The 16,560-nt window shown below is 34.7% G+C and overlaps 3 protein-coding genes and 1 non-coding gene across 4 annotated transcripts; all 4 read left to right on the forward strand.

Moving 5' to 3' along the window:
• The first annotated feature begins 5,219 nt into the window (after positions 1 to 5,219).
• LOC106350895 (DNA-directed RNA polymerase I subunit rpa49-like) lies at positions 5,220 to 7,637 on the forward strand. Its single transcript, XM_013790733.3, has 4 exons — positions 5,220 to 5,741; positions 5,814 to 5,942; positions 6,639 to 6,953; positions 7,024 to 7,637. The coding sequence occupies exons 1-4, from the start codon at positions 5,313 to 5,315 to the stop codon at positions 7,435 to 7,437; spliced, it is 1,287 nt and encodes a 428-aa protein (XP_013646187.2). The 5' UTR covers positions 5,220 to 5,312; the 3' UTR covers positions 7,438 to 7,637.
• A 2,248-nt stretch (positions 7,638 to 9,885) lies between these two features.
• Positions 9,886 to 12,582, forward strand: LOC106350914 (eukaryotic initiation factor 4A-1-like). The gene is made up of 5 exons (XM_013790746.3): positions 9,886 to 10,132; positions 10,613 to 10,682; positions 10,756 to 10,859; positions 10,971 to 11,401; positions 11,764 to 12,582. Exons 2-5 carry the CDS (start codon positions 10,615 to 10,617, stop codon positions 12,397 to 12,399), a joined length of 1,239 nt encoding a protein of 412 aa, XP_013646200.2. The 5' UTR covers positions 9,886 to 10,132; positions 10,613 to 10,614; the 3' UTR covers positions 12,400 to 12,582.
• On the forward strand, positions 10,414 to 10,527 carry LOC125579352. The gene has a single exon (XR_007317366.1). It is a non-coding gene; the product is annotated as a small nucleolar RNA snoR98 (small nucleolar RNA).
• Positions 12,583 to 12,763: 181 nt separating the features above from the next.
• On the forward strand, positions 12,764 to 13,556 carry LOC111200707. Its single transcript, XM_022691998.2, has one exon. It carries the CDS (start codon positions 13,119 to 13,121, stop codon positions 13,425 to 13,427), a length of 309 nt encoding a protein of 102 aa, XP_022547719.2. The 5' UTR covers positions 12,764 to 13,118; the 3' UTR covers positions 13,428 to 13,556.
• Positions 13,557 to 16,560: the final 3,004 nt, after the last annotated feature.

Consider the following 16,560-nt stretch of genomic DNA (forward strand, 5'->3'; position numbering starts at 1 on the left):
ATTCTTTACATACCTCACATACAATAAGTCTATACGTAATTCACACATGCGTATAAACTTGATACATGTTCATCAAAATTTAGTTTTCTAAAACATTTTTTTTGTTTTTTTTTTGAAAAAAGCATTTTTTTTGTTGCTAAAGTTTATGAGGATTTGTTTCGATGACAAAAAATTTGATTGTTAACATTGATTTTCTTTTGATTAAATGATTCGCAACGTTGCTGTATCTTTGAGAACTTTTGATAAAAATGATTCGCAACGTTTCTGTATCGTAGAGAACTATGGAACATAAGGAAATATTTTTGAAACTGAATGGTATAAAAGTTAAGTAAGTTTGATCCAAAAAAAAAGTTAGTGAAAAAATAATTTACTACAATTTGGAACGATGAAGATAGATTATTTTTTAAGTGGCGTAATTGTTAAATACAATTCGCGATTTGTATAGGGGAATTATAGATGAATGGCAATAAACCATCACACTATACACTTTTCAAGAATATATGCGTGCTGTTGTATGTAGTAGATACATAAGATGGTATCTAAATACATCGCTAAACATGTAGATAGATCTCCTCCCGGCTAACGCTTTTCCCTGCCTTTACTGCAGTGGTTGTGACTCTGGGAGTTACCCGAGATGCAATCGTTCAAGAAACTCATGAAACTGATGTGATGCGATTTCTAATGTTTACTTGTTGTGATTTGTATTTTCATTCTATCTTAGGTTTTATCTGTTTCATATTCCATTGGGCTCTTTGTAGCTAGCTTTGTTATACTCTCCTCTCCCTTCATGGAGCTTAAACTCTTCTAAATTTAATACAAATTGGTTTGATAAAAGAAAAAATCTACAGGGGGTTGTCAAAGTGACGATCGTGATGTGAATAAGGTAGATGAAGAAGGTGGAAAGACCTTTGAATCAAGAGATATTTCCATTTTAAAGCATAAGTTTCCATTCTAGTCATTTATATATATGCATCATCAAACATCATCTTTTCTTTTCTTTTTTTCTTTTCAAATTGTTTTTATTGTGTTATACTTTCAAGAAACTAAAATTTAAAATCGAAAGTGTATATATATCCATGGATATATATAGGTGATGACGGGTGGGTGAGGCGGATACTATAGGGCAAGAGACCAACCTTCTTCTCTCCCTTTGACTCACTTTCATGACATAGACCCTATCTACCACAGTGACAAAAAAAAAGACCCTATCTACCTACCACTCTTTTCATGCCTCTAGGGTTCTTTACGAGTTATTTATTTGCCTAATATAAAGCGGAATATAACATTTTTTATCTATACAATCACATAAATTCCAACGGTTTGCCGGAATACTAATCTCTCTCATAGTGAAATGCTTACCATATCTTTTGTAAACCTTTCTTGAAAGAATGTGAATAAGGTCGTTGTTTTCTTTGTTAACCAGAATTATTTTTCTTTCTTAGAATTTAGTCTTTAGACTATAACAATGTCCATTTGGAAAACGCTATTATGCGCTGTAATGATTAGTTAACTAGACCACTACTAGACTTTAATGATTCACATAAAACATTAGTAACCAAACGAATATATATTAGTAGTGACTAAACAATGCAACCCCATACAATTAAGTAATCAACCTTAAATCTTATAAGAGTAGCCACATCGATAACACCGTAAGTCATGTTATACGTAGGTTCAAGCTACATCTCTTTGTTAATGTCCAGGAGATGGCAGCAACAACATATGAAACAAATAATTAAGTCGAACTAAAACCGAACTAGTTAACATACGAGTAGTAAAACTGGAAACTCGATCCAAAATCCCACTTAAATCATCAGACTGAACCATGGCAAAGAAAAACGCTGCCAACATACAAAGAACCGCTGTAACCATATTTTTTTTACAAGGATCGCCATTACCATCCGGTTCCTAAATAAAAAAGTTAAAACTAACATTTCTTGCTAAGTTTTTCGAGTCTCCAGATTAAAAAAAATCGATTTATCATAGACTCGTATAGTCCTTTTGACTTTTGTTCAATCAAATAGTGACGAGTCAATACATTTTAACCAATCAGACAAATTGATTTGTTGAATTAATTATCTTAGTCAACCACTGAACCGATATAATCATATGTCATGTCCAAATCACAATGAACAACATACTCTTGTCCTCTTGTGAATTCATATGATAAAAATACCCATTTTCATTAAAAATATACAAATTATTATAATTTATCTACTAGTAGTTAATGATCAAATACGAGTTGTGGCATACTCTTAAATGGATTAGTAGAATGATGCCCATAGAAACAGAAAACGAAACCGTAGTGCTATAAGCCTATAAACATTCCAAGACAGAGACCACGCTTTGAACTCTCGTGCTCCAATACCGAAGTCCCCGCTTTCGCCGCACAATTTTGACCTCTGGAAGTCACTGCGTATGCCATCACTAGCATTTTAGAAACTCAAGGCAAATATATTAAGGCAAATATATTAATATACTGATAAAAAAAGTCAAGGCAAATATATTAAAATTTGAGAATTTTACTTATAAAAATAGAGTTAATATACTTTTACAAAAAACAGAGTTAATATACCAACAAAATAGATCCAAATATTTCATATACATTAATTTTAGTTAAAAAACAAAATTATAATGGTAAAAACTTAATATAAAATTATACAAGTGATATTGTGAATATCTTGATCATATATAAATTAAATACATACATTGTAGATGTAAAGTTCCAAGTGATAAACAAAAATACAATATTAATGAAAAATATTTGATACAAATATGAAAATAACAAAAAAGTAAAAAATCATCAAAATACAAAGAAATTACCGATAATAAATAAAATTAAAATATAAAATATCATAAAGCAAATATGATGTCAAACAGATTAAACCAAATAAATATATAATTATTATTAATTAGTTGATTAATACAAATATAAAAGTAAAATATACTTAGTTAACCATTTAAATGTAGTAAGAAAATATGTTGAGAGCCCTAAAATTTGTTATATGAAAAAAAAACTAAGGCATCATCTTTTTAAAGGCATTGATGAAGTCTTCAATGAAAAACACATTCTATAGTCTATTCAGTGTAGAAATTGATTGTTATTTAACATGTGTTTTTAAAATCATTGTTATTAAACTTGTTATTTTATAATGTATTTTAAAATTCAATATCATTGGAAATAAATGACCTAGTGAATTCTAAGAGATTTTGGTGATCGAATTATTGAATTACTCATTTTAGTTTTCGTTTTAACCGTCAATAATGCATTCTGGTGATCAAAAGGTTGACTTCAATGTGTCAATAATATATAATTAGTTTTAGCGTGAAATTTTATGTTGTGGTTCGAAAAAACAATTGTGTTGAAACCACATTAAAATAGTGTAATTTTGACATTAAAATAGTGTTATGAGTTGGAGATGTCCTTAGAATTTAAAGTCTTTAATAGACTATTACAATACCATTTAGAAAACGCTATTACACTGCAGTTGTAAAATAATAATCGACCATTACTAGACTTATCACAAGATGTTTTGGCCATGATTCACATATTGGTAACCGAACGAATATAGTATAGTGATTAAACAATATATACAACCCCCATACTATTAAGTGCTTAACCTTAAATCTTATAAGAATGTACATGTATGGTGTACATTCTTATAAGATTTAAGGTTAAGCACCTAATTAATAGTGATCACATTGATACCCACAACTCATTTTATACGTGGGTTCAAGCCACATGTTAGTTCGTCAATGAGCAGGAGATGGAGCCAATGGCAACAACCGTCGAGGGGATCGTCGTCGACGTGGACAACAACAACAGATGAAACAAATAAGCCAACCTAAAAGCGGAACTAATTGACTTACGAGTATTATAACTGGAAACACGATCCAAAATCCCAAATAAATCATTAGTATATAAATGATTATTTGATCATCTGACTGAACCAATGCGACGGCAAAGAAAAACGCTGCTGATATTCAAAGAACCGCTGCTACCATAAATGTTACGAGTATCGCCATTATCAGCCGGTTCCTGTATAACAAATATATCCAGAATTTTAATTTCATTGTTATCTTAAAACGTAAGAGTTCTTGCTCAAATATTTTGAGCCTAACATTAGATCTTTTTTTTTTGATAAGTAAAACATTAGATCTACAGTTTATGAAATCTATTTGTCATGGACGGTTGTCGTTTTGTCAAATTTAATAGATTTACAATACCTTTTTTGGTCAAAAGATTTACAATACTTTTTAATTAGTTTTACCAATTGTCAGAGCAGTTTGTTGAATTAATCTCAGTCACCCATTAAATAGCTACAATCATATATCATGTCTAAATCACAATCAACAGCTTTCTCTTGTCCATTTGTCAATTTATATGATTAAACACTCAGTTTTGTGTACCATCTTGTTGCAACTTAGAACACTAAACACATTTCTCATAAAAATTCTAAAAGTGTTAATCATCTACAAATCACTATAACTTATACTAGTAACTAATGATCATCTATGAGTTGTGGCATATATAACTAAATTATCTATTGATACCTGAGTCTTAAGCCGCTGATGACTAGTAGAATGAGGCTCATCGAAGCAGAAAATAAAACGGTACTGCTAATAACCAATCCAAGATATATAGAGACCACGCTTGGAACTCTCGTGCTCCAATACCGAAGTCCCCGCTTTCGCCTTACAAACTGGTGAAGTGCCGGAAGGACAGTTATCATTCTCCCAAACGCCACCAGGAGGACTAACCATAACTTGAAAACTCATACCAGCTATTACTGTCGCTGCAACCATCAGATTGCCTCTAGTTTTTTCTAACCAGTCACCTTGACGGTTTAGATACTTTACAAACCATTCCGATGATTCTTCGTATTCATTTTGGCTACCCTCCATGATTCAAAGCGATATATATCTCACAAAGAGTTTTTGTTATGTATATGAAAGTTCTTTCATCTACTCTTTCATCTACTCTCAATTTTCTTTCATCCTCCCACTACGTGTTGTTTTGTTTTAAAACAGAAAAAAAAAACAAACGCCGCGCTGTTTTCTTACTTTCTTTGACGTCGTTAATAACGGAGGGGGTTTACCGTAAAATCAAAACTAAACGAGTACTTTAATTAATTCGGCTCAAATATAAGGACTTACTCTGCAAATTTCCCAAAACACACTCGATCAAAATTAGGGTTTAAGCAGTTTCAGCATCTCTCTCTTATACTCTCTATCGAAGTTTTTCGTAACGTCTTCGCTCTCTCTCTCTCTCTCTCTCTCTCTCTCTCTCTCTCTCTCTCTCTCTCTCTCTCATGGCGGACAAACACCAAAACGACTACATGGACGAAGGAGACGATTTCAAAACCCCGCAACCTCTCGAGAAGAAGAAGAAAAAGAAGAAGAAGAAGACAACAACAATCGAAACAGAGAGCCAAAGATCAATAGACATCACCGTGAAACAAATCTCCGAGAAGTCCGATAGAATCCCTCCGATCGTGGCCTACTTCTCCTCGGGATACGATCCTTCAGCACATTCCAGAGAATCCCCGAAGGTCGCGGTTTACCAAACCGCGTCGAGGAAGAGGACCAGGGTCGTGGTGAGCCCGCGGGGGTCGAACGTGGAGTTCGTGGGTTCGAGTCACAACGGAGAGCAAATCGCTAGGCAGACTTGTGTCAGTGTGTTGGGCGTTTTGGATAAAGAGACTCAGACGCTGAGGATTCTTCCCATTGCTCACCAAAAGGTTTGTTAAAGTAGAAAAAGATTTGGTAGCTTTGAGAAAATCAAGAATCAAGATTTGATGATTGTTTTGCAGGTGTTGAGATTAGATACTCGAGTTAAAGGTAATGAAGCAGGTGATTCAGAAGCTGCAGAGGAGGATGGTGAAGAAGAAAAAGCTGACCCTAGCCTCCACACTTTCTGGACCAAGAGAGCTATTTTAGATGTATGCCACTCTTTCTCTCTGTGCTACAATATCAATCTTGCTTGGAAATAGCTAGGCTTTAGGATTAGTAGGATTAGTGGCTTTAGCTAATTATTGATTTATTTTTAGGTTTAGTTATAAATTATTTTGATGAATTAATTTGTGGATTTTTTCAAAACATTATTGCATAATTTTAACAGAATTTAGACTAATTAAGATTGATTTAAACCGATTTAGAATAGTTAAAACCGAGTTGATAAATCTGAATTTAAGAAAATCGTTTCGGCTAAAGATTGATTTGCGTCCTAGATCGATTTTTAAAACTATGTTTTAAATTATAAAAATGATTTTGATGAATTAATTTGTAAATTTTTTATAACATTATTGCATAATTTAATAGAATTTTAGACTAATTAAGATTGATTTAAACCTATTTAGAATAGTTTAAACCGAGTTGATAAATTTGAATTTAAGAAAATCGTTTCGGCTAAAGATTGATTTGCCTCCTAGATCGATTTTTAGAACCATGGTTTAAATTATAAAATGATTTTGATGAATTAATTTGTGGATTTTTATAACATTATTGCATAATTTAATAGAATTTTAGACTTAAACCGATTTGGAATTGAGTTGCTGCATAGATCGAGTTTTGGAACCATGGTTTAATCCTTTGTTTGCATCAATCATTGAGAGGAGGATTGTTCTGTCTGCATACAGGATAAGAAGAGGAAAGCTAGGATTCTAAGAGATGATCCCGAGGCACAGAAGGCACTTGAAGGTAAGCTTGACAAAGTGGAGGTTAACACTAGTGCTCTGGAGAACACTAGCGCCGTTGTTGCACGCAACATTCCTCCTCACAACGCATCTGCGACGAATCCGACAGAAGCTTATCCTATAGAACAGATTATCGAAAATGGAGAGTGGTCCTCCCTTCAGGATGTTTACTGGCTTCTCCAAGAAGAAGCTGGAGCAGCGACCGACGGTTACCCTGCTTTTGTCCGTAACCGGTTGTACAGGTTGCGTGATAACAAGGTAACTTCTTGATCTTTTTTCTTGGAAGTGTGACACTTGTATATCATCTTTGTCTACTTGCACTTTACAGGATGAGAATGAGAAGGAGACGGCTGCTGGTATCTTAACGTTCATCACACATCTGATAAAGTTCAAGGACGTAAACTCTATGGTTGGTTTAGAATCGGCTAGGAGCCACAGATTCCCGCCAACCATCCGTGAGAAATGTAATAGATTGTTCAAGGATTCTGAAACATCCAGGTTGCCTGATGACAAGATCAACCTTCTGATAAGTTACGTTCTTGTGCTCACCCTTCACGTGGACAAGTTCAAGACCGACTTCGAAGACATAGCTAAGGATCTGAGGATGAGCTCAGTTGATCTGAGGAAGCATTTTGAGAACCTTGGGTGCAAGTTCGCTGTTGAGAACTCAATTCGTGTTGCGACGTTACCGGTTCCTCTCAAGTTCCCGCAGATAATGCGGAGGAGGACGAAGAGACGATAGAAGGAGAGATGGGCCTTGGAGAAAAGTTGTTCCGTTTGCCCACTTTTTGTTGTCGAGATTTGATTTTAACTTATGTTTCTGTTGTTGGTTAAGTGACTTTTCGTGCTGATATGTGTTACACCACCATAAGGGAACTTGACGATGTATAAGACTATTAGCTCTGTTTTTGTTTGGTTCAAATATGCGGCTTCTTCTCTCTTCTCCAAAGTATCAGTTTCAGATAGCCAAAGAGATGAAAAAAAAAACACTCATCTGTAAAAGGTTTGGACACATGATTTTATTTTAAGACAGACCTGTAGAATGTTCCTCCCAGTCAGAAGAAACAGTTTTGCTTTCGGAGAACCATTATTAGTGAGCAATGACCGAATCTTAATCTAAACCTCAATACCTTCAGGCGGTTTTCACCAGAAGCCTCTTAAAATGAATTCAGTTGACTCCTAAGGCTGCATATAGAAATAGTTGTCCACCATCCATTGACTGAATCAAATTACATCATCAATGGAAACGCAATACTTGCCCCGATCATTTTGTCAACACATCATCAGTGTGACCTGTCAAAACCATACAATTAAAAAAGAAATCCTTGAAACTGGGGGAAGTTTGGCTTATAGTACAAAACAAAGATATAGGCTCAGAGTAATCTAGAAATCACACAAGCAATCAAAGATATAAAGGTTGAATAAGTATTTGCCATATGAGTGTGGGGATATCAACATAGTCCAAAGCTAAAAAACACAGAGAATGGTACATGATTTTTATGGCATAGATGAGAAAGGAAAATGAAGAGCAAGGGCAAACATTGCCGGCACTACCTTTCGAAATTCGCTACATGGAAACAATTCAGGCGAATCTTGAACATATCTAAAGACCAAAAGCAAAAAATCATTAAAACATACTAATTATCGATTATAAACTCCATGATAATTTGAAGAAATTAACATTGTTATGTTCTTCAGTGTGAATGACAAAGTTTGGACTATTCCAGACTCAGGAACAAGAAATGACCCTATATGTTCATTAAATGAGCTAGGGGACAGTAAAGAAGATGACACTTATTGACCACAGCATGGTCACGCCGCAGTGAAGTGGAAACACTTTCAGCTGTAGAGACTTTCTCTAGCTATTCATCCACAAGAAGAGCACAGTTAATAATACCACAACTGCCGATCATAAAGTCAAAAGCTACTAACAATTAAACTTCGACATAGTACAAGGAGCTCACTAAAGTTCTAAGAGCTTGACTGGTTTCCCCGCTACCATCCGCAAACGCAGCTTTTGCGGTTGGTGGCGGTTGACAGCGTTTCGAAACAATCATACAAACCGATACAAATCGCTTCAAACCGCTCCGAACCTCTCAAATTCAAAAGCTGGTTCCAGCTAGCGTTTGCGGTTGCGGGCGGTTGCGGGAGGATAATTTTTTTTCTTTTTAAAAAAAAACCATATAAATACAAAAATAAAAATATTCAATAAATTTTTTAAAATAGAATTATAAAAATACTAAAATATATTTATTATATTTTAATTAATATTATACAATTTTAAAATAAAAATATTTTCTATAATTTTAAATTTTAAAACTATAACTTTAAAAATATAATTTACATATTTATTATAATATTATGATTTTTTGATATTTTTATAATTATATAAAATGTAAATATTGTTAATTTATTATTTAACTGCCACTGTATTTGGTAGTTAACCAATCATAAGTATCCCGCAAACGCACCAATTTATAACCGCAGAACCAGTCGTACAAATCTCTTAAAATCGCTAGAAACCGCAACCACCCGCATCCGCAAACACCCGCAGCCGCAACCGCAATCGTTGCGTTTGAACCAGTCAGGCCCTAAATAGTGAATGCAAAAATGCCCATGACTAAACCAACAACTACCAAGTTAGATGAAAAAATCAAAACCAAGCTATTCAATCCACATACGGAGGACCAGATACAAACTATCAAAAGATATTAAATGAGAAACCTTATGGAATGACTATCAAGTAATGGGAGGAGACACTATCAAGTAACAGTCCCACATCGACGAAATTATTGATTATGATACCATATTAGTAATTGAACTAACTTATACCAAAAACTATATTAAACAAGGAGATTTACCACACACATATATATATATATATATATATTTTGAACACATGCCACACATTTATATATTACACCAGAAACTGTTAAAGTCTCCATGAACGGCAGGGATTAGTCAGAACTATGGCCGATTTTGAAAAGAGATTAGGCCCATAAAGTTAGGCCCATTGATTGGTCTTGAGAATCTATTGAATTATTGATTAGTATTGTAAAAAATTAATTAAAACGAATTAATAAGATTATTATCAAAAGACCAGCAAGTTTAGGACAGGACCGAGTCTCGTGAAAATCCTTGTCCGGATCCAAAAGAAGTAAAACAAAAGGCTAAACAGGGGTAAAACAGGAATTCCACATAAGAATAGGAGAAGGTTTCCTCCCGAGAGAAAACCCTAAGAAGACTCTTAACATATAAAGATAGCAACGCCGTCTCTCTCCGCCTCTTTACAATTTTCAACACTCTCAAAGGCTCTCTCGCTCGCTCGTTGTCTCTCTCTCACTTTCGCGGTTTAGATCTGAGTTTGGGGAGATACAAGCTCCCCTAAGTTAACAACAAAGCACTCTACTTTCGCTACCAAATCAATTTCTCTCCAGGTTTGCATCCGATTCATCTCTATTTATTCTCCTCTGATTCTCGATTCGACTTTCTTGATGTTTTTTTTTCGATTAGTCTCTGTATAGATTCATTGGGTTCCGATTCAATCGATAAATTTTAGAACTTTATATGATTTTTAAGGATGCTCTTAGATCGTTTACCTTATAGAATCTCTTATGTTTGTTTTTATTTGAAAACTCGATGTTTGTTCTGTTTGATTGTCTGACTTTAAAGTATGTAACTTGGAGGAATATGTTGATTGGTTTTGTCTATAATATTGGACCAATCCATGTGCCTTTTTTTGAAACATTCTCTCCGGACAATGATGGAGACAGATTTTAATGCTTGTTTTCCTCTCTCTATGGACTTCGAGTTTGGCTTTCTTGTCACATTCCATTCTCTGTAATAGTTTTTTTCTCTTGTTTTGTTTGTTTCTTTGTTTCTGTTAATCCCTAACTGTTACTGTTCTGTGTGTTCAGTCATGGCAGGATCCGCACCAGAAGGAACACAGTTTGATGCTCGTCAGTTCGACCAGAAGCTTAACGAAGTGTTAGTTTTCTTACTCTTATCTTCATCACTTCACATAAGTGTTATACTAATTGTATTGTGTTTATGGATACAGTCTCGAGGGACAAGATGAGTTCTTCACCTCTTACGACGAGGTTCACGACAGCTTCGACGTCATGGGTCTCCAAGAGAATCTCCTCAGGGGCATCTACGCTTATGGTAACAACCCTATTACCCTATAAACCTTGTTTATTATTATTATTATTATTATTATTATTATTATTTATCTTTCTTTTAATCATCACTTCATGTGTGTCTCTGCTTGCTTAGGTTTCGAGAAGCCATCTGCTATCCAGCAAAGAGGAATCGTCCCGTTCTGCAAAGGCCTCGACGTGATCCAACAAGCCCAATCCGGAACCGGCAAAACCGCCACCTTCTGCTCCGGCGTCCTCCAGCAGCTGGACTTCGCCATCGTCCAGTGCCAAGCCCTCGTCCTCGCTCCAACCAGAGAGCTCGCCCAGCAGATCGAGAAGGTCATGAGGGCACTCGGCGACTACCTCGGCGTCAAGGTCCACGCCTGCGTCGGCGGGACCAGCGTCCGCGAGGACCAGCGCATCCTCCAGGCCGGCGTCCACGTCGTCGTCGGCACACCGGGGCGAGTCTTCGACATGCTGAAGAGACAGTCCCTCCGCGCCGACAACATCAAGATGTTTGTTCTTGATGAGGCTGACGAGATGCTCTCCCGCGGGTTCAAGGACCAGGTTCGTTGATGTTTCATACCTATTTAATCTTCTATTTTAAAATAGCATTTTTTTTGTCCTATAATAATTTTTAATGAACATTAATTTATATTAGTATCATATTACTAATTACGAAATTAATTTAACATATTTTCTATTAAAAAAAATTGAAATTTTTAGTAGTATATATTTTTTCTCAACATATTTTGTTATAAAATTTAATATATTGTTTAAATTGGTTTATTATGAGCTATTAAAAATTTCAAAGATTTCTAATGACATTTTATAAATAACACAAACTTAATGTTTGCTCTATACTATGATCATGTTTAATTATATTTATATTTAAACTCTGATCTAACTTTGTTTCTGGTGTTTTTCAGATCTACGACATCTTCCAGCTTCTCCCACCAAAGATCCAAGTCGGCGTGTTCTCGGCGACCATGCCCCCGGAGGCTCTCGAGATCACGAGGAAGTTCATGAGCAAGCCGGTGAGGATCCTGGTGAAGCGCGACGAGCTGACCTTGGAAGGTATCAAGCAGTTTTACGTCAACGTAGAGAAGGAGGATTGGAAGCTCGAGACGCTCTGCGACCTCTACGAGACGCTTGCCATCACTCAGAGCGTCATCTTCGTGAACACGAGGAGGAAGGTTGACTGGCTCACCGACAAGATGAGGGGGCGTGACCACACAGTCTCGGCTACTCACGGAGACATGGACCAGAACACGAGAGACATCATCATGAGGGAGTTTAGGTCTGGCTCCTCGCGTGTGCTCATCACCACTGATCTCTTGGCTCGTGGGATTGATGTTCAGCAGGTGTCTTTGGTTATCAACTACGATCTGCCGACTCAGCCTGAGAACTACCTTCACCGTATCGGAAGAAGTGGGAGGTTTGGGAGGAAAGGTGTGGCGATCAACTTTGTGACCAAGGATGATGAGAGGATGCTGTTTGATATCCAGAAGTTTTACAACGTTGTTGTTGAGGAGCTTCCTTCCAACGTTGCTGATCTGCTTTGAGGGAGAGAAGAAAAGGTCTCTTTCTTGTTACACAAGGCACTCTTTGATCTGATTTTGATACCTATTATCTCTCTTTCCATCAGCGTTTATTGTTCTCTCTCTTTAAATTTCTAAGAACATATCTCTCTCTTTGTGGCAATTTTTATTTCTAAAATCATATGGAGTATTTTATTTTCTTGTCTATTTTAGTTCTCTAGTATGCTTGTCTTTTTATTTTTTGTTTCAAACCAAAGCTTTATCTTGGTATTGAGGTATGAGTAATGGATTAAATACTTTATTAGTCAACCAAACTTTTAAACCAAATGAATACATTCATAGTTGTAGTGTAAAAATCAATGTACTCGTAGATGCATCAATCCACAGAAACCTAACACGACAGACAAAACATGAATGACTTGCACCAACTTTACTTGTTCAGAAAGTATTTTTCTATTAGGAAGCTTTATAACCTAATTGTTATGCGTTAATTAAAAAAATAGAAATAAAATATAGAAACCTAAGTGGGTTCTTGACTAACTCCACATGTAAATTGTAAATTGATAACTTAAAAAACGTACGTTGCTTTTGTATTGTTTTATAAAGAGACAATCGTTACGTTAATTTCCTTAAAAAACTTATTAAAGACGTTACAGTTACAGTGATAAAGAAAATAGAGACAACTCTTGTTCGACAGACCAAACTCAAATCACGTTGCCACCGTTGAGAATAACAAGAAAGAAATGGAACCAACAGCTGCAACGGCCGCCGCAGCCGCTTATGGAAACCGTTTCCGAGACGCAGCTGCGGTGAAAGGTTACAGCGACGATTCAGCAGCTGATCAGACAAACGATTACCAGATGAAGATAAAGAAAAGCGAAAGCGTTCCAACCGGGGATGGTGCAGCGTCAAGGAGCTGGAGTTTCAGCGATCCGGAATCACGTAGGAAGAGAAGAGTAGCTGGCTATAAGGTTTACTCAGTTAAACAGAAGATGAAGGGAACCATTAGAAAAAGTTTTAAATGGTTCAGAAACATTATAGGTACTTCTTGAAATATTGCGAATTTCTTTCTCAATATATATATATATATATATGTAAAACGGTGAATCCGTCTGTGTTGAGTTTGCTAAATATCTGTAATACATACAAGAAAAACAAGAATTGAGTTTTCGTTCGTAAGATATACTTTTAAATGAGACCAGTCTCTCCATATCTACCTGTGAATCTGCTTATATACTTCAAGATTACAAGTATTATAATATACAAGCAATTTTATTTTAACTTTCACATTTTATAATTAGAAAACAGTAGTTGTTACAAGTCTTGCAATAGTGATGATAATAATTTAAAAGAGAGACTTGTGAATATATAATATGTTAATTGTGTGTGAATTAAGGAACAAAATGAGATTAATTAAGGGGCACATGGTAGGAATCGGGTCTTGAAGAAATGGTAGGAACTTCGATTGCTTCACATGGCTCACACGGTCACACCCATAGCATTTCTTCTCACAAGTTGGTGGCTTTGATCCTATTCTTCTTTTCTCCATCTCTTCTAAGTATATCTTTTCTCTCATTGGGCTTCAAAGCAGGCCTATAAGAGCTGTGATAAGCATCATGTGGGCTTATTATCTCTGCAGTGCCAATAGAAACTATTATTGAAAAAAAAGACATTCATAAGAATATAAAACCCATAAAAGTCAAATTCTTTTTTTCTGTAAGGAGATAAACCCCAAAACACATGCTGACCAATCTGTAGTTCAGTTTAGTATAAATATATTATTATTATTATTATTATTATTATACGTTAATCATACATATATCTGGGACCACAGTTTAGACTAAACTAGTCACTCCAACTATAAGTCACTAATTTGCTCAAACAAGTTAAAAAATAAAAAATAAACCTAATATTGTCTTGCTAACAGAAAACTAAACAGAGAAGTCTTTCCTTCGCACTTACATATCCACATGTCTACTTATCATCATAGACATACATATACAAAGCAATGGTTTGATTGGTAGATTAAGAAATGTATTGAAATTAAATTGAACCTGGATAAAAAGCAACGTGGTTGGAAGCAATGGGCCTACTTGTTGCACAAACCCAGCTCACTATTTGTATCATCACCACTGTAACCATACACAACTTTCTTATTTCTGTCACTTGCATGATGATGATGATGGCTACAATAATGTATATAGAGGCATGAAGAAGAGAAAGAGGAAGAAGAGGGAGAAGAAAGAAGAAGCTTCTTGGTTTTAGAGGCTTTTAGGCCTAATGCCTATAACATAGGCAAGGTTGTTACTTATGGGACAAGTGAAGTTATTTCCTTACCAATCTATCAACTCTTAACCTTTATTTTGATTAAAAAGCAACCCGAGTAACCTATGAGCGAGTTTCTCTTTTTTCTTTTTTTTTTAAAAAAATTGTTTTTGGGATTTACAATTCATTGATTGAATATCTTTTTCTGACATGATTCTTTTTTTTTGTTGAAATTTTAAATTGATTATCAACAAAAAGAAAAATTACAGGTCACTGAGGCTTATGCTTAGAAAGAAATACAACTTTTGTAAGAAAAAATATTTTTAACATGATTCAGTACATGAAGTAAATATTCGAATCAAAAATCAGAAGATTAACAGATATGAGTGTATTTGTAGCTTTAAAGAGAAAAAAATACTTGTAACTTTTTATGTAGCAAATGATAAACAAAGGATATTACAGTTACAAATAATAAAATAATTGTATCCTCTTTCTTTTGATTTGCATCGACAAAAAAAGTAGCTTAAAAGGATTAATACTACTTGTAACTTTGTAATTAGCGAATGATAAACAAAGGATATTACAAATAATAAAATAAATTGATCATCTTTAAAAACCTTTTTCTTTGCATAGACTGCAGAGCCCTTCCTCAGCTCTATGGTAAATTTCCATTAAGAGCAATAAAAGAAATAAACGTAGAAGTAGGGTCTCATTTATCAAAAAATACATATATTTTTTTTGTGTGATAAATATCCACAAAATACTTCTATTACATGGTACAATGTACAAGCATACTACATTGAGAAAATTGATTCTTATTTGGTGATGCCGATTCCTTCCGTGTCGAATTATGACACAGACTTCATTTGGAAGGAAGTCAACTTTGAGTCTGGACCGTCCATTTTTTTACAAAATTACTCTTGGTCCATGCTAATCAAATTTAATCCTTTTTTTTATAATTGAGTTTGATTTAATGAAGAGTACGTGTTACTGGATTATCAGTGTGCCATTTATCATACATTTTTTTTGTAGACTCAACATATTTTTATAAAGTATTCTATTTATAAAATATTATAATGTACGTGTTCAGTGACAAAAGTTATATCCATGCATTATGCGTAGGCAGAGGATGCATTATGCGTAGGCAGAGGCTTGATGGTGTCAGCTCGAATAAATGAATGGAAATGGACAGATCATTTTACTATTTTTAGAATATGGTCCGTAGAATTTTCATAAAATTGACTGATCAATTAGTTTCTAGTTTTGGTTAACGCCAAGCTCACACGAAGTCTGAAACGTTACTCTAAAAAGTAATCGTAACAGTCCAGTTTTTATTTCACTGTTTAAGCAGTTTCTTTACATCAAGTAAAATATAACAATATTCCTCCTACCCTTTTTCCTACTTTCCACAAATTCGTTTACCAACGTAAAAATGAATTTATTAGGCATCTATCAGATTTGAAAATCGTCCAAGAAGTAAATGAATTAAAAGAACTGTTTAAAAGTACTCCACATTTGACTTTGATAAGGCAAATTATTTACATTTGACTCGGATTCATACTTTTATTTTACGAGTATTATTGATTATGTAACAAAAAGCTGATTGGCTATGAATGCAGTGTACTGACATCTGGAGATACCTGTGTTAATGCCATTGTGATGTGATTAGTCATTTTCAACTTTTATTCTTCTTTTGTTTTTGGTTTAGTGTCTTGGTTTGGGAGGAAATATTATATTTTAATAAAACAACAAAATATCAGACCAAGATGAATAAATTATGGTTTAAGCATATGGATTGTGGGTTAACATTTACTAATCTTGGGTCAACGAGTATATATTACATACCAAGATCATATAATTAATTATCCGAGTAACTTCAGTCCTCAATACATCTCGATCATGATATAAATTTTCGACGGA

Source organism: Brassica napus, chromosome A1, assembly GCF_020379485.1.
Source record: "Brassica napus cultivar Da-Ae chromosome A1, Da-Ae, whole genome shotgun sequence".
Lineage (NCBI taxonomy): Eukaryota > Viridiplantae > Streptophyta > Magnoliopsida > Brassicales > Brassicaceae > Brassica > Brassica napus.